The sequence below is a fragment of the Lacerta agilis genome, chromosome 13 (genome assembly GCF_009819535.1).
Source record: "Lacerta agilis isolate rLacAgi1 chromosome 13, rLacAgi1.pri, whole genome shotgun sequence".
In the NCBI taxonomy this organism is placed as follows: Eukaryota; Metazoa; Chordata; class Lepidosauria; order Squamata; family Lacertidae; genus Lacerta; species Lacerta agilis.
This window is the reverse complement of record NC_046324.1, coordinates 46,075,366-46,098,384: the sequence shown is the minus strand read 5'-3', so window position 1 is coordinate 46,098,384 and position 23,019 is coordinate 46,075,366. Positions and strand designations below refer to the sequence as shown.

Genomic DNA, 23,019 nt, shown 5'->3' with positions numbered 1-23,019 from the left:
GTTCTTTCTGTGCCTCTGCCAGCATTTGGTGGCAGATGTTAGACAATCACTCTTATTCATTGCACCAACCGTACCTCCAGGCACTTACAATCTAGATATCATCAGAGATGAACAGTGTCTGTTGCAGATTTTGGGGGGCCTTTGGGCAAGCCACGTTCTATGAACCTCAGTGAGACAAACTCCTCGATGCCATTATCTGCCGCTCCTCTTCCTCATTGCTACCACCCATTGGCCTGCCAGGCAGAAAGCTGCTGAGCAAGCAGGCAGTGTTAGATCGGCGAAAATGTCTGAAGTGTTGATTTGTTGTTGGTTTTTTAAAAAAAACAATAGCTCAAAAGCAAAAAAAGGTCAGCAACTTTGACAAAAGCACCCCCACCCCCAGGCAGTGGAATCTCCTGCACCTCATCACCACCCTTCATATCCTGGGCCAAAAGGTAGGCAATTAAACAGGGGGTTGCAATGATGCTGATGCGGAGGAGGTCCAAGAGTCTTTTGGCAGTGAGCATCTTCCTGGCATGTGGGGCCTTGGCAGATGCCAGATCATTGTGGTGGTCCTTGATACCAACCCTAGAGGCAATGGGAAGGAGAAGGAAACAGGAGATTAACAAGGTGTTGCAATCATTCTCGTTACACAGTTAAACTTAGTTATAATGCAGGGATGGGGAGCCTGTGGGGCCCTCCAGATGTTACTGGACTCCATCTCCCATCAGCCAGTGCTCAGCAATGGTGGCAGATGGGTCCCCTTAAAAACACACACACCCTAAAACCTAATGGGGAAAGTTGTGTTGTTTTTTTTTAAGGGATTGGGAGACAGCAAGAGAAGTGGCACCATGCAGGCATTTTTCCATATGGAGACAAAAAATCCAATACAGTACCCTACCAAGTTCCATAAAGGAGGTGACTGGTCCCTTCATTAATTGACTTGGAAAATGAGTAGGAAGGAAAGGAGATTGACAGGGTTCAGTAAAGGCCTCCAGGAAGACATTAATGAGCCACTTACACCTGTTGCTTCCTGTTTTAAGGCCAAGGGCTCCCAAAGCGTAGGAAGAAAGTAGGTCAGAGAGCTTTGGCTTATTTGCTCGCTGACTTTCCATCCTCTTGCCTCACAGAGATTTTGCTGAACCAAACGCAGCTTGGGCACAAGACACTAACACCCCAATGCCATGATTTGCCTCCATGGGAATGTGCTGTGGTGCATCCTCCAAAGGTGATGATCTCTCCAGCTGCTTCCCCCTCCCCTCCTTCTAATCCCCTTCCCCTTGTCTGCATGTTTTTGCCCCAGAAAGACAGCATGGGAAGAGAGCTTTAAAAAGGGTGGGAGAAGCCATGGCTGAAGGCAGCTACAAGGAAGGCATGGTTTTCCAGGTTGTGATTTGGTAGTTCTAGCATTTTTTAATTTTTTTACTTCAGCTTTAGAATTGAAAGCAGCTGCTCACTTTTGGGTAAGGATTGCCTCCAGGTGAGCAGTGAGAGGAGCTTTGCAAATCTGCCTCTGCCCTCCACACACTTTCTAACACCGCTGTAACTTTTTGCTAGTAACTTGTAGGCTTGTAGAATAATAAAGACTTTTTCTTTACTATTCTGAATCGGAATTTAAAAAGCCTCTGTCTTTGGTGTGTATCACAAACTCAGGCATTCGCTATACCAAGAGGCTGAGGAAAGCAGATTATCCCATGATGAATCAGTGCTGGCCCTGGTTGTGTCAATCACTGGTTTCCTTGATGAACCCTGCAGTGTAATCTTTCTTCTTCAAAAATCACCACAGCAAATTTTAGCGTGAGACCCTTAAAAACCTCACGCTTCCGTCGTGATAGGAAATTTGGCCATTGTCTGAGCCGCTTCATTAGCCGCTAGCCCACCGATCCTTGAAAGCGCCTGTTTCGTTTCTGCAAATCAGCGGGCAGGCTTGCCGTTTTGAGCCCGCCTCATAGGGTAAGCATGGCCAATCCGCGCTGAGGTAGGCGGTGAAGAAAGGAGGGGGAGCCTGTTGAGTTGGTCACGCCCCCTACAGTACCCAATAAAAGGCGTCTATCCATAAACCCCACCCTACGTTCGCGTACGTCATTGCGATTGACGGCGTAGAAATTGCGCTTAATGTGCGCGTGCACTAAGGAGCATGCGCAGAGAACATTAAAGGCCCTGGAGTCCTTAATATAGAGGTAGAAAAACAAGAGTTTTACACGCACAGCCTTCACTTCCGGCTTCCATTCCAATGCCGTAATATAAAGGACATTGTTACATAACGGATAATGAGAGCGCCACTCCACCCTTCCACGCTCCAATCTCTACAGTGCCCTTTATAGCTACGCAATTTGCTCAGCGCATGCGCCATTAACTGCCGGAAGTGTATATTTTATAGACGCCTATGACTTTCTTTTTTCAAAAAAAATTTTTTACTGCGTCTGTACAATATCATTAGATTGACCTCTCTTTTTTATCCTTGCGAGAGAATCGAAAACAGCCAACGGCATGTTCCCATGTTAACCGGAAGCAGCCGCTCTCTACCTTTCCCCCATCTCTATGGCGATGAAAGTACAGGGGGCGGTGGAGGAGGAGTTGGAAAGAGCGTCGGCATGCGGCGCGTGCGCAGAAGCGGAGTCGCCGTGGCGAAGACGCTCTTGAGCGGCAAAACGATAGCCGCTCGGCTCTTGGAGAGCGGGGGAGGGGAGGGGCTTCGGCGCGCCTGCGCAGCGCGCGCCGCTCCAAAGCGTGCGCCTGCGCAGTGGGCGACTCTTGCGCCGTGAGGTGGAGGAGGAGGAGGATGCCCCTGAAGTTATTTATAATGTCGGGCCGGCCGCTGGTGACGTAGCGAGGAGTTCGGGCAGCGGCGGCGGAGGAAGCGGCGGCAGCGGCGACGCCTCTTCCCTTCCTGGTCTCCCTCCGTCCGCCCGTCCTTCCTCCTCCGCCCCCGGGCCTTGGCTGCCATGGAGGGAGCCGGGCCGCCTCTGCCGCTGACGGAGCCGGACTCGGGCGGCGCGTGCTGAGGGGCCGGCGGGCGCGGTGAGCCGGGGCAGTTGGTTCCGGGGCGGACGCCCCCCCTCCCTCCCTCCCCCCCAGCGCTTTCCGTAAAAGGCGAGACCGGGGGAATGGGAGGAAAGCTGCCTCTCTTTTCCCCCCTCGTGCCTCTTTTCCTCTCTGAGGGTGAGGTGGAGAGACCAAGAGGTTCGGGGGCGCCTGCCCTTGTCAAGTGGGTGGCCCTGGATAGGTGCCCCTGGAGGGGGGCGGAATGCGGCCCTGAGGCCGGGAAAGGGCTTCCCAGCTCTCTCTGATAAACTGTGATAAGTTCGGTGGCGGAGATGCAGCGCCAATAGGTTCAGGGGCGGAGAAAAGGTGCCGCTGGGTTCTGGCCCTGCCCTGTTAAGTGGATACTACCTCTGCCTTTTCTCTCGCCTTCCTCCGAGGCAGTGATAAGCTGAGAGGTCAATAGGTTTGGGGGCGAGCGGGGGGGGTCAGAGGCCTCTTGCTCTTTCTGACTGTTTTGGTTGGGATTGTGTGGTGAGCATCAAGGCAAACATTTGAGAGCGGAGAGGCTTTCTTCCCCCCCCCCCCATGCCCTGTTATCCGGGAGGACACCATGGGCTCCCTCTTTACTTTTCTTTAGGAGCCTGGTGGGTGCTGGGTTTTTTTTGGGGGGGGGGGGTGAGGCAGGTTGGACTTGGCTCCCCTCCTGACCTCCTGCTGCCCATAGAAGGGGGCTTTGTGCCTCTTAGCGCTTTCTAAGAGGGACACAGAGATCAATAGGCTTGCAGTGGGGCCGAGACTTTTATTTTTAGCCCCTGCTTATATAATAGCCCTCCTGGTTTACTCCCCCCTCCCCATTTTCTTTCCAATTGTGTGATTGGCTTTGAGCAGTGGGTTTGGGGATTGAGGAAACAGGCTAGGCCTAGTTATAGAGGGGTCTTAATGTCTCCTCCTGAGTGGGAAGCCAAGAGCAATACTCAATGCAGGAAAGAAGGTCTTTCTTTTCAAACTCTGACTAATTAGGTATTATTACACCCCCACCCCCTTCTCTTCCTGCTGGAGACGATAATGGATCCAGGTGCATTAAAATGGGCTCTCCTTCCTGCCTCTTTCCCCTTCCTCTGAGAGGGTTACAAAGAGAGAAAGAAGTATAGAGACAGGTGCCGTTTCCTCTGCCGCCTTCCAACCTCTAGCTGTATAAGAATTTTCTGGGCCTTCTGCCCTTTTGCTTGGGAGACACCAATAGGTATGGGGGGGGCAAAGAAAGCAGTTACCTCCTCAGTGCCATACCTCTGTTTTTGGGGAGCTCTGCTCCCCACCCAGTAGACAGGGGGGCAACGAGCAGCAGAAAAGCTTTAGAGTAAGGTTCTGAAAGAGGGGAGTGCCTTATTAGCCTCTCGTTTATGATGTGTGGGCCTGGCTCCTTTTCTCCTGGAATGATTAGGTGATGAGCAAGGAGCAGGGGTGGGAGGGGGATACCCTCACCATTCCCACCTGTTAGCACAGGTCACCTGCTGGCCTTTCCTGTACTCCTAGTTGATGAGTGAGTTAAAGAGGAGGCAATATGTATAGAGGGAACAGATAATGCAGCTGAATGAACTTCCTGTCTGTTGCTTGACCCGGTGCTTCTCCCTGCCTTTAATTACAGCCACTTTTCCTACTCTTATCCAGGTCAGGCTTGGCCGGGAGTGTTTCCTAGGATACAGCTTAGCGGGGTTGACTCAGGTGGTTTACATGCCTGGGAAAGGGGCTTCCCAGCTATTGGTGCGGTGGGCTCAGATAATGTATCTTGCTTGTTTCTTTTATCTGTGCTTTTCCTCCTTGCTCTTTGCTTACAGCATTTTTTCTCTCACAGATGGAGTGTGCTTAATTGTCCCGGCACTCACCTGCCAAACAAGATTGGTACCGCTGGATGAGGAGACCTTGCATTCATCTGTCCGTTCCGTATCAGTGCTGGAATGAAACTGAATCTGTAACTTTCTTATTCTTGCAAGGATTTGTTTCCCCTTGCCCCTGCTGCAGGGACTTGGGGTGGGGTGTCTCAGAAAGGTGGAGTGCCTTACCCATCAGGAAGGGCACCTGGTTTCGTTTGCTCTCCACCTGTGGAAGCTCAGCTGTAGGATTTCTTGTTTTTTCCTCTGGGAGATTATTCCACTAGGATAGACAATGCCTTGAACGGGGACAGCGCTTTCCCACTCACCAGCCCTACAAACCGTTCACCGGGGAGTTCAGTAGAGGTGGCGAAGGCGACTGGGGAACTCACCATGGCTGGGAGTGGCTACACAGACCTGCGAGAGAAGCTCAAATCCATGATGCCTTACCGGGACAATTACAAGGGGGGCGGCACTCGAGACCCTGCCGAGTCTCCCTATGGAGGCACGGGTGGAGCTGCAGAGCGCAAGCGGAAGTACCACGAGGATTCCGAGTCGGAGCCCAGCGACTGCGAGGAGCACCAGCGGGAGGAGGAGGAAGAGGCCCAGAAAGTCAAAAGCGGCATCCGGCAGCTCCGCCTCTTCACCCCTGAGGAATGCGCCAAGATCGAAGCTCGCATTGACGACGTGGTCTCCAGGGCTGAGAAGGGCCTTTATAAAGAGCACACAGTGGATAGGGCCCCTCTCCGGAACAAGTACTTCTTTGGGGAGGGTTATACATACGGGTCTCAGCTGCAGAGGCGAGGCCCCGGTCAGGAACGGCTGTACCCGCGTGGGGAAGTGGATTCCATTCCCGAGTGGGTCCATGACCTTGTCATCCGCAAGCTGGTGGAGCAACGGGTCATCCCTGAGGGCTTTGTGAACAGTGCAGTGATCAACGACTACCAGCCTGGGGGCTGCATAGTCTCCCATGTGGACCCCATCCACATCTTTGAGAGGCCTATTGTCTCGGTGTCCTTCTTCAGTGACTCGGCACTCTGCTTTGGCTGCAAGTTCCAGTTCAAGCCCATCAGGGTCTCCGAGCCGGTCTTCTTCCTGCCTGTGAGAAGAGGGAGTGTCACTGTGCTCAGGTAAGGAATCTTGCAGGAGGCCTTTCCGAGTTGTTGGCTGGTTTCAGCTCTTGAATTGATAGCTGCACATCCAGACACGTTTGTGTATTGTGTGTTGATTTTGTATAGCATGTTCCGAGTGCTAAATGTTTTGTGATCCTTGCTTGTCTTTTACAGTTGCCATTATTCCTGCCTTACAGTTTCTGGAACAGAACCTGAAAGAGCAGGTGACTTGTGTGTTGGGTCTGCAGGTGACCTTACAAAGCAACATAAGTGATTCCCACTGACTGTAGTAGCAGTTTTCAAACCTGTCTTCTAGTCAGCCCTAAGATGGTTTGAAATCTCATCCAGTACTCCTCACTGATAAGATCTGTAATGATAGGACAAGCACCTGAGTTTGTCGCGCATTATTAATCTTCTCTGCTATATGCAGATGCAAGGACCTTGGGGTTCTAAGACACACCCTCAGCTTGTGATCGGCAAGAGCAAACCATGGCAGCACAGCCAGCATAAACAGAGCAAACGGTGCAGAATGCAACCTGCAATGTGCAGGGGTTCCTCAGCATACAAACTTGATGCAAGAATGCTTCCCAAGGAACTATTGAGGCAAGGTTCATAAGAGCTAGGAGGAGCTTAGCTGGAGAGCACATCAGCCGTAATAGCTTGTGATAAATGCCACCCAGTTTCAGGGGTTCTGCCAAAACGAGCCTCCATGGTTGGAGAAACTGCTTCTCTGCAAGCATTAACCAGGGATTGGAGGGAACCCCTGGCCCTCCACGTTTGGCTGGACTACAAGTGCCATCAACCGTGACCAGACCATGCCATCTTGTAGTTAATGGGAGTTGGTGTCCAGCCATATTTGAAGGGCCACAGGTTCCTGATCCCTGCTAACTAATGTGAACTAAATCAGGGCAGATGACTTTCCTTATGATGAAGAGTCTCCCTCTCATCCCAGAGAGAAGGAACTCCAGGGAAGCGTAAAGGAATCAACACAAAAGAAGAAGCAGGTCTGATTGGAAGGAGTGCTTTTTTCACTTTGCCTTCCACTCCAGCTGGGGCACTCTCAAGCCAGAGTTGGATAGCTTGCACCTTGTCTGGGAATTTTCTTTGACTCACTGGGGGCGCCTCTGCTCCCCCTCACAGCTTGAGAATCACTCAGTGGAGCAGAGTAATTTTATCTCCCATGCAAACTGGTTTGAGAGCTCTGTGGCTGCAGTTGATTCTCCATAGTAGTATCATTCTGAAAGTAAAAACCCAATACAAGCAGTAGCAGTCCTCCTAGGAGTGATCTACGCCCTGCATGCAAAACCAGCAACTGACCTTCCCTGCCGGGGATTGGGCAGGGAGCCCTTGCTTACTGTATTCCTGAATTGCCGCTGGTGGTAGTGTTTTGTCATTTCTTGTCCATTGTCCTGATACCATGCAGTAAGGAAAGCTTTCATAAGGGGAAAGCTATCTCAAGCATGCCTTCCATGGAGTAACCCTTTAGGACTGAACTAAGTATTGGCATACCCATTTTTCTACAGGTGTTCCCACGGGTTCCTCCAAGCCCATTTCCTGTTGCCTGCAGAGCCAAGACTGGTCCTTTGCAATATGCAACGCTGATGCTTTCTGTAGCGCTCTCCTCTTCAATTCCTGGCTCTGCTTTTTTCTCTGAAACTGTGTTTGCAGTGTAAATACTTACAGGTAACATTAGACAGCATTCCTATTGGCGTTAGTGCCTGTGGAAGAGCAACTTCTCCAGGAGCAGAGTGTGAAAGGGCGCGAAATGTTGGGTCAGGATAAGCCTGTGACAAACTGTATTTATAGCCGTGTAAGCCAAAGCCAGCTCTCCGACAGGATGAGTCAAACATCCCTAATGGTTCCGCGTTGCCATGGCAAAGGGAGGGCAACCAACATTTTTTGGTCTGAGGAGTGAACACTTCTGCCAGTCTGAAAGGCTGCTTGAGGGGGTAACGTGATCCCCTGCTTACATTTGTAAAGCGATCTCCGCATGAGCCAGGAAGGAAAATCTCTCCTTCACATAAACACGGCCTTGTACAATAGTCCAGGTGCATCAATAATAAAGCAGTGTAAGGACCAAGCATTATCTCTAAAAGTGCACACATTAAGCAAGGCTCATGCAGAAGCACATGTGGCAGGAACTTCCAGGAAGGGGCTGAGCAGCTGTACACTCTGCGGTTGAAATGAAACTCTGCCTGATGCAGTTTGATGGCAAGGAGGTGCTAAACATGGGAAATTATTTTGTCAGTCTAAAAAAAGGTCTGTTGCAAAATCTGGATGGCTCCCACCATGGTGTATGCAGTAAGAATTGTTGGCCCCATCCATTTTGGGGGGAGATATAATTTATGCATAATAATAGAGGCAGCCTGCAGCTTACACTGGTTGCTAAGCCTGCTGAAACCACCCGCTTCTGCTATGCAGTTGCCATGTGTGACAAGCAAGACTAACAGGACTCTTGGCATGCACCTGCCGCCCTGGCTGTTTCAGATAGCTGAAGACAGTGGCATCCCTTCGAAAAGGTGATTAGCTCTTCTTACCTTGCTCATCTGTGGTAGCGTTGCAGGGCTGCACCCAGAAAGGGGAAATTGGTACCCTAAGACTTGCCCCAGGTGAGCGGGCAAGCGGCTTTTCAGAAGCCTTGCTTTGTATTCATGAATTCTTTGCTTTGAGGGACAGTGGCTTTTCCTTTTGTCCGAAGCTTTCTGCTCTTGATTCTGATAGAGAACCAGCTGCCCTGTTAGTTTTGCTTTGCTGCAACTATGACATAGGCAACTATGTCAAATGTGAACCTAATTCATTAAGAAAGGAATGGCTGAAAGAACTTCACCTGTGCTTCAGAGTTCCCAAGTTGGAGGGAAGGAGTGGAATGGAATTCCAGATTATTTGACCATATGAGCTTTTCACAGATGGATGGGTGAAGTCCCCTCTACATAGAGCAGCATGGGTCTACTGCAGCCTACAGTATCTGAGTCAGTTCCTCAGGGACAGAAACAGCATTTCCACAAGTCTTTTCTAGTAGCAGAAATCTTCTAGAATTTCAGTGGGCCTACGGGTGGGTCACCATGCAGCACCTTCACTGTCCTGTTCCACCTTGGCTGGTTTCCTAGAAAAGAAGGTGGCATTAAGCAGCTAGCACACTTTAAATGCAGAAGTTACTTCAGTTTGAGGGCAGCAGCTTTTGAGCATTAACTATAAAAGGGCACCTTTCCAAGGGAGGTTGGCCTGAGCAGAAAGTCAGCACTGCCAGTGCAGCGCCCAGCACTCCTAGATCTGCTTGGCACTGCCAGAATGGACTAGGCCAGGCCAGTGCTTCCAATCACGCAGGCCAGCTGGGTATAAAAACATGGTCAAGAAGGGAGGGAGTAGTTCTAAATATGGCTGCTGTCGAGAGGGCCAGCAGGGAGAACCTAGCCAAATAGAAGCAGCATGCTTGTTATGGCAACATGAGTCCTTAATATCGCTTGGTCAGTGGCTTTTGCTGGTAGCGGAGAGGTTGATGCAACAGTTTGCTTTCTGTTTACAGGAGTTATGTGGGCAAACACTTACACTTTGCTCACCATCCTTGTTCTTGCATGTCTTAAGAATGTAGCTTCCTAATTCTTGCCTCCTGATTGTTCAGCACATGACTGCTGAACCGCCCTAGATGATATTTATATGCTTCTTGCATGGGAGGAGAGAATCTGTAAGTGCTGCTTCAAATGTTACGAAGAAATGCAGGGAATGGGAAGCGCAGTCCGTTGTGCTTCCTGTTCTCTACAGCTTGGTTGGGAGGCGGGAGTCACTTCGAACTCTCTTGAGAGGGCTTAAAACAAGTGGATGAGACGCCCTTTTCACAGAGACAGTGTCTCCCCCCAGAAGACTTACCTGCTCCTAGTGTAAATGACCAGGGTTTTGTGGCCCTATTGGGAATTTCTGCTCCCATGAAATAGTGAGCAGCTAGTTAGGTATGATGCTGTACATAGTTTTTGTAACACTGAACAAGCAACTGGGGGAGCCCACCGTACCTGACAGAAATTTTTGAAATCCATAGCTGCAGTGAAGGTGTGTCCTACTGAAATAGAACAACCCAAGTCTGTTTCCTGTCAATCATATCTGAATTTGGTCGCTTTCGTACAGTGACTCTTTGGAACTCAGACGTCTGTGCTAATCCATCCATGAAAGCCAATGCACATATTGTTGCCGTGCTGCTAGGAAACTTCATAGCAAAGTTATTGAAATGGTCAGTTTGTGGGGGTTGGGTTATGCAGGCAAGGTTCAATGTGTATTAACCCTACAAACTTAAACCGGTTTTAATAGTCAAGGGTTTCTCAGTGAACTCTGGGAATGGTAGTTCTGTGAGGATGTTAAGGAAACTAGTCTGCTAATACCCAGGATACTCCTGAAGCCACACTAAATAAACTGGACCCTGAGATCGTCATCTGAGGCCCATCTCTGAGTGTGTCTCATTTTCCAAGGCAAGGCAGATGCAGGCAGGGCCTTTTTGTGGTGGCACTCAGTTTGCAGAATGCTGTTGCCCAGGACTCTCATGTGTATCAGGGCTACTGATACTGGGATCTTCACAAACACGTGGCTACTGTTCGTGCCTAATGATAATGGTAGCCAGGGAGTAGAAGGCATTGCTTCAGTATTTCCTGACTGCAAGCAGTTCATTGTAGCCTTCTGCAAAGGATCTTGCTCACAGTCCCTCTGAGTGGGAGAAATAGTGCTTTGAGTGCCATTAAGATTTTCAGAATTACCTGGTAGTCATGGGTCTGGAATCAGGGAAGTGCTGCGTATTGAAATTTTGGCTGGGCCCTTATGGTCTTTGCAGCTATGCTGTAATGCAGATTCTGTCGGATCTCAAATGGAACAAAAATGTTTTCCCGCCCCGCCCCCTTCCCTAGAAGATCCTGGGCACAGTTGTTAGGATATAGTTATTGAGTTGTCTCACACTGCCACCCAAGCAAGCTAGACTTTGTCCTGTGTTCTCCTTTCCCCCTCATCCACATTCCTGCACCAGCATTCTACCTGTTCAGGTAGATGCTTACCTGAGCCACTGGTCTCTGTAGTCCGAGAAAGAACAAGGTGGACTCTTGGGGAGGGAAGGTGGGACGATTCTTACATTGGAAATTTGAAGACTCCAGCAAAGGCAGCCCACATTACTGCATTTGATCTGTGGTTATGTGTGGAGTAGGTGGTGGAACCAGGCAAGTAATGGTCTGCGTGGCAAATATTTTTATATGGCTTCCTCAAGAGCAGATGTGGGGAAGCTGTGGCCCTCCTGATGTTGTTGAGCTCTGACTCTCATCATTCCCTGCTGTTGGCCACACTAAATACAGCTGTTGGGAGTTGGTGACCCCTGCTCTGCAGGATCTCAGGGCAGGATGGTGGTCCCAGGTAATATGCAATCAATCCCCAATATCTCAAGACAGGACTGGAAATGTCCTCTGTCGGAAATCCTGGAGAGCCACCGCTAGTTTGCAATACTGAGCTACCTGAGCCAATGGTCTTTCTCTGTATAAGGCAGCTTCCCATGTGAACCTGAGAAAATGTCCTTGTCTGCTGTATTGATGGTGAGCCAGTGTGGCATAATGGTTAGAGTGCCCGCTTAGGACCTGGGAGACAAGGGTTCGAATCCCCACGCACAAAGCTTGTTGGGTGAGCTTGGGCCAGTCCCTGTCTTAACCTACCTCACAGGGTTGTTGTTTGGATAAGATGTGGAGGGGGAGAGCATTGTGCGCCACCCTGAGCTCCTTGGAAAAAATAGGTGGAATATAAGTGAAATAAACTTAATGGTGGGCAGAGATGTTATGAAGGGCTGTAAGTGCTGGCTGAAGTTGTAGACGGAGCTGTTTGATCACCAGTATGGCTGAACTGGGGCTGAAGAGAAGCAGGAACGGATACAGCCTTTTAAAACTTTAAGTTGGCTTGGTTTGAAATCCCTCTTGGATCTTTTTCTTCCACAGTGGTTACGCAGCTGATGAAATTACACACTGCATTCGACCACAGGATATCAAGGAGAGGAGAGCAGTCATCATCCTTAGAAAGTAAGTGGTGAAGCATCTTTGAAGAGAATGTAATTTGTATATGTTCCTAAAGGGGAAAACATCCTTTCGCATTCTTGCTGCTGCCAATACTTGGAGCAGCTAAAACTGGTAGCAGCTAACAGACGATTCTGTCCTGCCTAAGCAAAATCACTCTTGAACTTGGTGAGACATGGCTTTTTCCTTGGTCCCATTTATGAGGCCCATGGTTTGTTTGTTTTTAAAATGTTAAGCCTCCTTAAGAAGATGTAGAGAGGAACCTGGGGCACCTCTCGATGACCCAGTAAATCCTGGGAAACCGTAACTCTGCTGGGAGGCTGAGGAAGTGTTTTCTTAGCATTCTCAAAACATCCTGCCCCTTCCTAGCACTTAACTGGTAAAACACATTGTGGTCTGTTTTGAAAGCATGCAGCCAGGAAAAGTGGAAAGAATGGACTAGCCCCACTAAATCTTCTTTAAAGTCACAGTGCTTCCTGCCCTTTCCATTGGCTCGCACACATACACCAGTAAGAAGCAGAGGCTTGGCTTTGCAAATACAACTCGGAACAGCAGACTTAAGAGGCCTGAGCAGTTGTGTGCTCAGTGAGGTTTTGGTGTGAGAGAGTTTGAACCCTCCTGACGTGTGGTGCGTTCACACAATTGGCTTAAAGCCGAAGGCCAAAAATTTGGAGCTTCTTACGGTGCATTCTACACTACAGAGCAGGGTTCCCAAATTTAGATCTCCAGGTGTTTTTGGTCTACAGTTCCCATCATCCCTGACCACTGGTCCTGCTAGCTAGGGATGATGGGAGTTGTAGTCTAAAAACAGCTGGAGACCCAAGTTTGGGAAACTGTTATAGAGTAAGGGTGGGGAACCTGCAGTCTTCCAGGTGTTGTTGAACTCCAGTTCCATCAGCTCCAGCCAGCATGGCCTGCGGTCAGGGATTGATGGGAGTTGTAATCCAGTAACATCTGGAGGGCTCAGTTAGAGTGTGCTGCTTTTCTTATAGAATCATAGAATTGTAGAGTTGGAAAGGAACCCCGAGGGTCATCTAGGCAAACCCCCTGCAATGCAGGAATCTCAACTTGATCATACATGACAGATCCAACATCTGCTTTAAAAAAGGAGAGTCCACCACCTCTTGTAGGAGTCTGTTCTGCTGTCAAACAGCTCTTAGGTCAGAAAGATCTTCCTGATGTTTAGTCAGAATCTCCTTTATTGTATCTTGAAGCCATTGGTTTGGATCCTAGCCTCCGTAGCAGGAGAAGAGAAGCTTGCTCCATCTTCCATGTGACAGCCCTTTAGATATTTGAAGATGGCTATCTTACTCCTCTCTGTTTCCTCTTTACCAGGCTAAACATACCCAATTCCAACAACCATTCCTCATAAAGGCTTGGTTTCCAGACCCTTTATCATCTTGGTCGCTCTCTCACTGGAGTAGATTAACCCCAATGCTGCCTTGCAGGCTGGGTTTGCATCTCCACTCGAGAGAGTTGGAATTGTATCCATGATTTGTGGAATCCTTGGCAGGGAAACGGGAGAGCGTCAGGTTGCTAGTCTGCTAGTGGCCCTGGTTGTGAGCAGTGTCTCCAGTAAAGTGCATCAGACAGGGAGCTCAGGGGCTCCAACCTTTGCAAAACATGGTAGCTAGGGTCAAACAATCCTCCAGCAGTGTTCATAAGACTCTGGGGAAGGTTCTTTCTCATGCCTCACACTTACACCTCTGCTAACTCAGTACTTGCCCGAGAAGAGAAGTGCGTAATGAGGAAACTATATCTAGCTCCTGTTCGCTTTGAGTGGAATTTTCCTGAACAGCCTGGTTACCGGCATGGTCATAAAAACTTCAAGGCAATGGAAGCATAGCAATATTTATGGATCCTTCCTGCATGATTTGGGCTGCTGCGGAGGGTGGCTGCAGAACAGCCTGGCGATTTCAGGGGTGGAGTTGGTGGAGCGACCAAGAAAGAAACTGGCTTTCAGCTTAAGAGCAGATGGAAAAACACGAGGCTGCTGTAGCTCAGCTCCCAGCTGGTTTCAGGAGCAGGTTGCAAGATTATTTTACCCCTGTTCTGTTAGTTAACTTTGGGTCAACCTCTTGAGCTACTTAGAACTTTAGGGAATGTGTTTGCCTGATGAGAAATGGTACCCGGGAAAGTCTTGAGGGGCAGGAGGCATGCAGAGTTCCACCTCTGGTTTCTGAGCCTGTATTAAATGCTGCCTCTAGACATCCAGATAACAGGGTTTGGTCCAGGTGAAGTAGATTTGGTCAATTGACCGATTTGAGAACTGGGCAAGTGTGTCGGAAGTGTTGGTTTTATTTGGGCAGTTAAAAATATGGTCTTCATCAGGCTTGTTGCTTATGCAAATGACTTAACAGTTTGGACAAGTAACTTCTAGTTTTGAGAGTGTTAAGGTTGCTATAAACATCAGCAAGTCTCTGGATGGTCCACCCCTTTTGGCTTTTATCATGAAATTGCAATATTCCCTTTTAAAAATAATAATCATGAAATGCAAGCCAGAAGGAAGCAGAGCAGCAGCGAAATATTAAAACGCAAAACGTCTGTTTTGAAAAAGTAGTTATGCTACGTTGACAGCAGGCAAGCTTCCTCCGGCACTGAGACTTACTTCTTGGAATATTTGGCAGGCCTCTTGACTGGTGTGCCAATCCTACAAGCTTGGATGCTTTTTTTTCTCCTTATGGAAAGATTGCTTCACAAATGCTGGTTTCAGCTCCAGTGCCAAATGCAGAATCATGCAGCGAGAGAGGCCAGTGGTCAGGGATGCTGGGAACTGTAGTTCGGCAACATCTCAAGGGCCACAGGTTCCCCATCCCTGCCCTGCAACCTGCTACGGATAAAAGGCATGGCTTCCTTTCTGCAATCCTTGGACAACCTGTCCCCTTCCAACTCCACTATGGCATGTTTCCATTTGGCACCTGCCAATTCAGTTCAGCATGTGACTTCTAAGACAAATGGGCAAAAGAAGCAGGGTGGGCCATGCAGAAAGCTCTAGTCCCATTCGTAGCCCCAGGAGCATCGTAACCCTCTTGAGTGCGTGTCTCAGGTCCCAGTCAAACTCGTGGCAGAGGAGGGGTCCTGTGGGCAGGTGTAGCAGGGGAAATCCATAATTCTATCTAAGAAAGCAACTTCTGCAAATCAATAAACAAAAGGCTTCTGCACATGCATGCCAAAGTTCAAGCTGAAAGCATACACGATGCTTTTTCCGTCATTTGGGCTGTGGAAGTCTGCCATTCCTGGGCCATCTGGGGTTTATTTCGGAAGAATGCTGGGGAAATCCAACTAGAGTGTTCACCTGCACATATATCAGTGAACTGGCGTCAGATTCAATTTAGGTCAGCATTTCTGTAAACGTTAACTGACTATCATGCGAGGCGGGTGGACTGGTTGGTGCCCAGTCAAGATACATAGGAAATACGGATTTCGGGGAGGGGAGAGGCACTTTCAAGTTTCCTCTAGCAACAGATAGGGAGGCCTGACATTTGCTCATCAGATCACGTGTGTGGCATGTGGCCGCCGCCCCTTGCCTGCACCCCTGGGGCAAATGTTGAAAGTTGGCACAGTGTCTCTTAACACAAATAGCGTCTCCTGTTCCGATGCATCCAGTAGCATTAGATGAGCACCACTTTTTGTCTTAACCCTTCCAGGACCAGGCTAGACGCTCCCCGGCTGGAGACAAGATCCCTGAGTAGCTCTGTGCTGGTGCCAGGGTACGCCTCTGACCGCCTGTCAGGAAGCAACAGGGACCCCATCCTGAAGCCAAAGAGGTCCCATCGCAAAGCAGACCCAGACGCTGCTCACCGGTAAGTGAATCCGCAGTGGGGCAGTGTGGGGGGACGGCAGTTGTGCATCATAGAGAGAGACAGGAGAGCTGCTGAGTTCTGTGGAGGGAGGAAGGAGTGACCTCTCGCTTGGCTTCTGCTGGTTTTTGCATGTGACTGTAACCCACAGTTGGGAATGTCCACTTCATAGCCCTGTGGATGTCGGTCTTTGCACTCAAGTCCAAGTGCCAGAATTAATGGAATTATGCAGAAGCAGTGGCTGCTTCCGGTTGCAAAATGAGGTTTTGGTTTGGAATCTGAGTGGGGAGGTGGGTATTGGCCCAAAAGAGGCAAAACTATTACCTCTACTCCTCCTGTGTGTGCTTTGCAGGTGGGGCTCTGTCTCCACCCTGGAGGTAAGGCTTAGATGCTTCCACAGAGACACCCATTCATAATTTCCGACCCGTGTTTGTGGATATAATTTGACTTTGGAGTGGTGTTGAACGCTTCCCATGTGGTGCAGGCATGTCAACAGCTGTTTGCAATACAGCGTTTTGGGGTAAGGTCAAGGGTTCAATGAAACGTTGCTGGGGGTGCACAGCCAGTGTGGTGTAGTGGTTAAGAGCGGTGGACTTGTAATCTGGGGAACCGGGTTCGTGCCTCCACTCCTCCACATGCAGCTGCTGGGTGACCTTGGGCTAGTCACACTTCTTTGAAGTCTCTCAGCCCTACTCACCTCATAGAGTGTTTGTTGTGGGGGAGGAAAGGAAAGGAGATTATGAGCCGCTTTGAGACTCCTTTGGGTAGTGATAAAGTGCGATATCAAATCCAAACTCTTCTTCTTCTTAAAGTATCTGTTTGGATCTTCACATGGCTCATCTTCCCTTAGCCTTTGAGGTAGGGTAGACAATGGGCCCCAGTGAAAAGGTCTTGGCATACTGTGCACCTTGTCACTTGGATGGAGGAACCTGTGGCCCTTTAAATGTTCCTCGGCTCCAACTCGCATCATTCCCAGCCAGTTGAGTAGTGGTTGGGGATGATGGGAGTTGGAGTTCAGCATCATGCGGAGAGCCACTGGTCTCCCACCTCTGGTGTAACTGTTCCAGTGAAAAGCAGCAGTTATGAGGTATTGCTAGATATAGAATCTAATTCCCAATGCTATGGTCGCCACAAGGGAATGTCTAGGCACCGTTTGCCCCCAGTGTTGTTGTCTATTTCATTTCATACAACACACTAAAACATCAAATAAAACAATCTTGAATAAAACAAATTGAAGCATCAAGGAAAATATTTTAGATCCTTCTCAATAATAATGATAATCAAATAATTTATTATTTGTACCCCGCCCATCTGGCTGGGTTTCCTCGGCGCTGGACCTCAGTGTCTGGGCAGAACGATGGGGGTGGAGATGCTCCTTCAGGTATACTGGACCAAGGCCATTTAGGGCTTTAAAGGTCAACACCAACACTTTGAATTGTGCTTGGAAACGTACTGGGAGCTAATGTTGATCTTTCAGGACTGGTGTTATATGGTCTCAGCAGCCGCCCCCAGTCACCAGTCTAGCTGCCACATTCTGGATTAGTTGTAGTTTCCGGGTCACCTTCAAAGGTAGCCCCACGTAGAGCGCATTGCAGTAGTCCAAGCGGGAGATAACCAGGGCATGCACCACTCTGGAGAGACAGACTGCGGGCAGGGAGGGTCTCAGCCTGCATACCAGATGGAGCTGGTAGACAGCTGCCCTGGATACAGAATTAACCTGTGCCTCCATGGACAGCCGTGAGTCCAAAATGACTCCCAGGCTGCGCACCTGGTCCTTCAGGGACACAGTTACCCCATTCAGGACCAGGGAATCCTCCACACCAGCCTGCCCCCTGTCCCCCAAGAACAGTACTTCTGTCCTGTCAGGATTCAACCTCAATCCATTAGCCGCCATCCATCCTCCAACCGCCTCCAGGCACTCACACAGGACCTTCACTGCTTTCCCCAGTCGCCAGCCAGACATCCAGAGATCTCCACAAGGTTGCAGTTGGACCGGCGCCAGTTGCAAAATGAGCCTGACTAATTTCTAACACTGCCCTGAATCCTCTCATTGGTCTGTCTGTCTGTTTGTCTTTCTTTCCTCTCCTCAGACCTCGGATTCTAGAAATGGATAAAGAGGAGAACAGGCGCTCGGTCCTCCTGCCCAAGCACAGGAGGCGCAGCCATTTCAGCTCTGAGAACTATTGGCGGAAGTCTTACGAGTACACGGAGGACTTTGACGAGGAGGAGGAGGACGGGAGTCCAGCTCGGAAAGTGAAGATGAGGCGGCACTGAGGGATTCTGTTCACCCCCCACCCCTTCCAACAGAGATATTTGAGCTGATGAGACTGGCCCTCAGGCTGTGAAATCGTATCTTCCCCCACCCCTCCTCCCTCCCACCCCCCTTGGCTATTTCTCATCTAGCTTCAAGGTTGTATTCTCCCTCGCCCCCACCCCTTTTACGCTGAAGAATGGATCTGGAACGGATCTGGCTTTTTTCCCCCTTTAAAGAGAGGCATCGGTGCTGACCAGGTTGTGTCTGCTTCCACCTGCCCTCTTCCCCTCTGCTCCTCCACCCCCAGGCAGTCGGCCGCGCCCCTCGAAAGCGTGGAGGAGCAACTTGTTTTTAAAGGAGGGGGGGGTCAGCTAATGTTGCTCTTTGAGGTGTTTGGGCTGGAGTGGATTTTGAAGATGCCAAAAAAAGAAAAAGTGGTGCGTTGAGTTTGCCGAAGGAGTTGAGAATATTCGTTTATGCTCTTGGCACTGCTGCTTCTTGAAAACGTTATAAATACGTTTCTCCTTCCCTATCCCCATCCCCACACTACCAGCCGTGTGGTGAAATGCTCTCCGTGTCGCCACCCTGCTCCGCTCCACACCAAAGGGCTCCTGATTTCTGAAGCCAACGGCCATGTGAATTTATTTTCTTCGCTGTCATTTCAAAAGCCGCCTCCTTCCAGCAACTGGAAATCTAAAGCTTTGCGAACACCTCTTATTATTATTATTTTGGAGTTTTTTTGGTGACACCGGATGACAAAGCGTTTAGGACGTGTTGCACTTTAGCGTCAGGGTTTATTCCCCCTCCCCTTGAAATGCCATATAATCCCCCCTTCCTTCCCCCAGACCCTTACTTGCTTGGGCTAGCAAGCACCTGTGTTTTCTGCGCTGCTAAATGAAAAAAAAAAGGATACAGTCGTGTTTTCTCTTTCTGTGAAGGATGCACAGTGGTTCCACATTGGGGCTGCTGCTTGAGGGCTCATTGAGGGGCGGGAGGGGGGCAACTCTTGGAGGGGGAGGAGCTGCTTGGCTGGAAACCTCAGATTCTGCCAGACCCCTCACACTAACAGCATAGGGCCCAATGCAGTAGGCAGGTCTCCTCGCACCAGCCTGGTTGGAGTCACTGCCAGCTATGCAAACGTAAACGATTTTTTTCACGATGTGCTTGGGAGAGCCTTCCTAGTGCATTGCACCAATACCCGGCATTTTCTATATAAACATAGTTGTTTTGAAGACATTTACCTGCTTTGTTTCGATTGAGGCTTTCCTCTCCCCCCCCCCCCCCAAACCTGGAAAACCAGACTTTCGTCGATACTTCCATCTCTCTTTGACAATTGAAAACGATGCTTCTGTGGCGGTTGTCCATATTCTTAACGGTAGATGGCCCCGGGCAAACGCTCACCGTCAGGAATCCAGACTGGGCGGGAGCTGCATCTGTGTGGGGCAGCCCTCCTCCGTTGGTTCTCAACACGGGCAGACTCCCAGTGAGGTGAGTCTTGGGATCAGTGAAGCAGGAATATTTAGGCTGCCCCATACAGAAGTCTGGAATAGTGGGTGAATTGGCATCCTCTTCTGCTTCTTCAGTGACTTTGAGGCGATGGGCTCCCCCGGCTCTTGGTCTTGGACCAAAAGCATCTTGCTAAAGGCATGTCAGATCTCTTGTTTGGAGCTGCCAGCCGGCCTCTTAACATGCTTCATGCTTCTTTCCTGCTTGAGCCAAGCCCAGAAAAGCGCGTCCTGTTGCCCCCCAAAAGTTCAGCTTTTAAATGTTAGGTCTTCTCCCCAATGGCTGTAACGTCTCTCTGCTTCCTGCTTTGCCCCAGCCTGGAAGAGTTTTCAGTGTTCAGGAACCAGGTCAGAACCTGGGTTCAGATCACCTAAAAATCACCCTTGTTTTTTTAAAGCACACACAAGAAGCCGAGCTTTCTGAACCAAAAATCTGTGGTTCAAAAGTGCCGCCCTTAAGTACCCTGAACTTCATTTGTTCTTCTCAACTCTCATACCTGAGGAATTCTCTTTCTCTTCTCTCCCCCGCCAACCAGGTTGCACGTGCCTTTTTGCTATGATCTATATACCTCATAACCATCAAATTAACCTTACGCTTTTGACGGGCGAGGAGGTTTTGACCCGAAATCCCCAGACGCTCATTGCCTCCTGTGCTTTATTCAACAGGGGCTGATGCTCACCTCCTCTAAAGCTTGCTCCGCTGGGGTGGGCCAGCCCTCCATATTGCTACAACACGTAATATAATTAATATTACTTTTAATGATTTGTCGCCTCTTCCCTCCGGACTTGCCACCAGAGTGGAACCTTGTTGCTTTCTAAATTGTTGTAGCTTCATCGTAGCACCACTTCAGTTTTCCTTCAAAGTTCCTTTGGGCATGTGGACTGCTCCTGCTTGCTAGTTTGGTGGGACAAATGTGTTGAGCTTGGCTGTTACCTGCTCCTTCACCACAGGCGAGGATGAAGCAGGATGCAGGTGGGACATCAGATTGCTGAAAGTTCCCAAAATACCCTGGTCTGCGATGCTAGGCTGTTTCTGTGACTGGCAGTGCAAGAAACATCAATGCTGTGGTTTTTTTTGTCCCTGTGAAGGGAGCATGCCATCCAAGAAAATGGATGTTGGTGCTTTGACTAATCTTAAGACTGAAGGGCTTTAGTAGATTTGCAGCCTTATTAACTCAGCATCCTTGTCAGTTTAATGTATTTCCCGCCAGAATTTTGGGTTTTATTTTACTGCAGAGTTTTTTTGTCGACACCCCACACGACTAGTCTCGTTTGACCTGCTCCTCTTAAGTGCTAGAAAACAGGTTTCAATTTTTGCTTTGTGATTTGCCATAACCAAGATGAGGTTGGCTCTCTGCGTCCCTGCCGCGTGGCCTCCGTCGAGGTGGCGTACGGCATCGGCACTGAACCGACTATACGGCGAGCAAGGAGGCAAATGGGTGAATCTTCTTTTCTCTCCTTCCCCGCATCCCACCTTTGGTGCCAAGCACCTGGTAACCTTGGCGTAAAGGCATATAAGGGGGAAATGACGCCGTAATAGTTCTGTTGGCACTTTCTGTTTCTTGCACCTGTTTTAAAAGTTTTGGGTGCCCCTGTCCATAAAACCCACTGAGGCCAGGGCACTTGCCAGCAGCCTCCCAAAAAGTTAGATTTCCCTGGAATGTCGCGAAGGAGGGTAAAAGCAGGGGGCGGGCATGTGCTTTCTCCCACTTCAATGCAGTTTGCTTTTCTCAGGCACCATCTGCTGTGGCGATTGACCCAGTTCTAAGGCACAGTCTGATGGGATTAAACAAAAAAACACAAAAAAGCTACCCCGTTTCTTAGATTGAAAAATGTTGACGGATGGCTTGGTTCCTTGTTTCTAATGCTGTTAGTGTGAGGTTTGATGGCAGCCAGTCACTGGTAACAGGATCCAGCCACAGCCCCTCACCCAGGTTCAGGCTGCTTTTGAAATTTTGAGGTTTGTGTGGTTTCGGATCTGTTTCCAGTGATTAGCTGGGGTTTTTTTTTGTTTTGGTTGTGTTTTTTTTTTTTAAAAAAAGCACCAAGTGTGGATGTGCTGGAGCCTGAAGGCAAAACTTGCTCCAGAACGTTCCTGGGTTTCTCTCCTCCTTGCACCTCCACCCCCCTCTCTTCCCAAGCACACACTTAAAAAAAGAAAAAGGAAAAAAAAAGTTCTGGCTGACTTTTTGTGTTTTTTTTAAATGGAAAAAAATCTAATTTTTTGTTACAAATAAAATAAGTGGCAATATTTTTTTCTGTAATTTTTCATAGGAAAAAAGTGTGATTTGTAAAACCTATTGTACAGTTCCGAAGTTTGAAATACACAAAATCGCCGTACTGCGTGGCACGCTGTCAATGGGGGAGGGAGGGGAAGGGAGAGATTATTTTCCGTACAGTACAGTGTATTTGGGGAGAAATCTTTTAATTCGGGTTGATTTAGGAAGAGCTATAGTTAACTGTCAGGGTTTGAAATTTCTTTTTTTTTTCTTGTATAGAATGCTGCATTTAACTAAATAAAAGCCGAAAGCATCACTTGACTGAGTTAAGGTGATTCCATATATATTTGCTTTTTAAAAACCGTAACGGTGCTTGCACAATGCTGCTGCTGTTGCAAGTGTCAAGAAGTTCTTCATATATTTTCAGTGATCCTTAACAGGAACCCACAAGGTAAGAACAGTTTTATCCCCACATCGCTGACGTGGGGTGTGTGTGTGTGAAGTGTTTGGTTCGATGCCGTGAGAATAACGGTGTGCTTCATGGTGAAATTAGATGCAACGTTGGCTACTTAATGAGCATTCATTCTGATTTGTCAGAAGTATGATGATGTATAAGAGCCGACTTCCTCAACCTTGGCCCTCCAGGTGTTTTGAGACTACAATTCCCATCATCCCTGACCACTGGTCCTGCTAGCTAGGGATCATGGGAGTTATAGGCCAAAAACATCTGGAGGGCCGAGGTTCAGGAAGCCTGTATCTCCCATTATCCTTGCTGTAAGAAATCCAATCTTTCAGGGAAATGGCCATGCTGTCCAAGAGTGCCCCATCAGCTGCAGCCAGGGTTGGCCCATATGTGATTTAATGTGATTTAATCCCACCTAAAAATTGTAGGGAGACGGGTGGCACTGTGGGTTAAACCACAGAGCCTAGGGCTTGCTGATCAGAAGGTTGGCGGTTCAAATCCCTGTGACAGGGTGAGCTCCCGTTGCTCGGTCCCAGGTCCTGCCCACCTAGCAGTTCGAAAGCATGTCAGAGTGCAATCAGATAAATAGGTACCGCTCTGGCGGGAAGGTAAACGGCGTTTCCGTGCACTTTTCTGGTTCACCAGAAGCGGCTTAGTCATGCTGGCCACGTGACCCAGAAGCTGTCTGCGGACAAACGCCGGCTCCCTCGGCCTATAGAGCGAGATGAGTGCCGCAACCCCAGAGTCGTCTGCGACTGGACCCAAAGTCAACCTGGATGTGCAATCAGGGCAGTGGGGCCACTTTCTGACGGGC

At 49.2% G+C, this 23,019-nt stretch overlaps 1 protein-coding gene across 1 annotated transcript; it reads left to right on the top strand.

Annotated features, from left to right (window-relative positions):
* Nucleotides 1–2,723: 2,723 nt before the first annotated feature.
* ALKBH5 (alkB homolog 5, RNA demethylase) lies at nucleotides 2,724–18,630 on the top strand. The gene is made up of 5 exons (XM_033166707.1): nucleotides 2,724–3,000; nucleotides 4,817–5,962; nucleotides 11,890–11,970; nucleotides 15,612–15,767; nucleotides 17,855–18,630. Exons 2-5 carry the CDS (start codon nucleotides 5,226–5,228, stop codon nucleotides 18,036–18,038), a joined length of 1,158 nt encoding a protein of 385 aa, XP_033022598.1. The 5' UTR covers nucleotides 2,724–3,000; nucleotides 4,817–5,225; the 3' UTR covers nucleotides 18,039–18,630.
* Nucleotides 18,631–23,019: the final 4,389 nt, after the last annotated feature.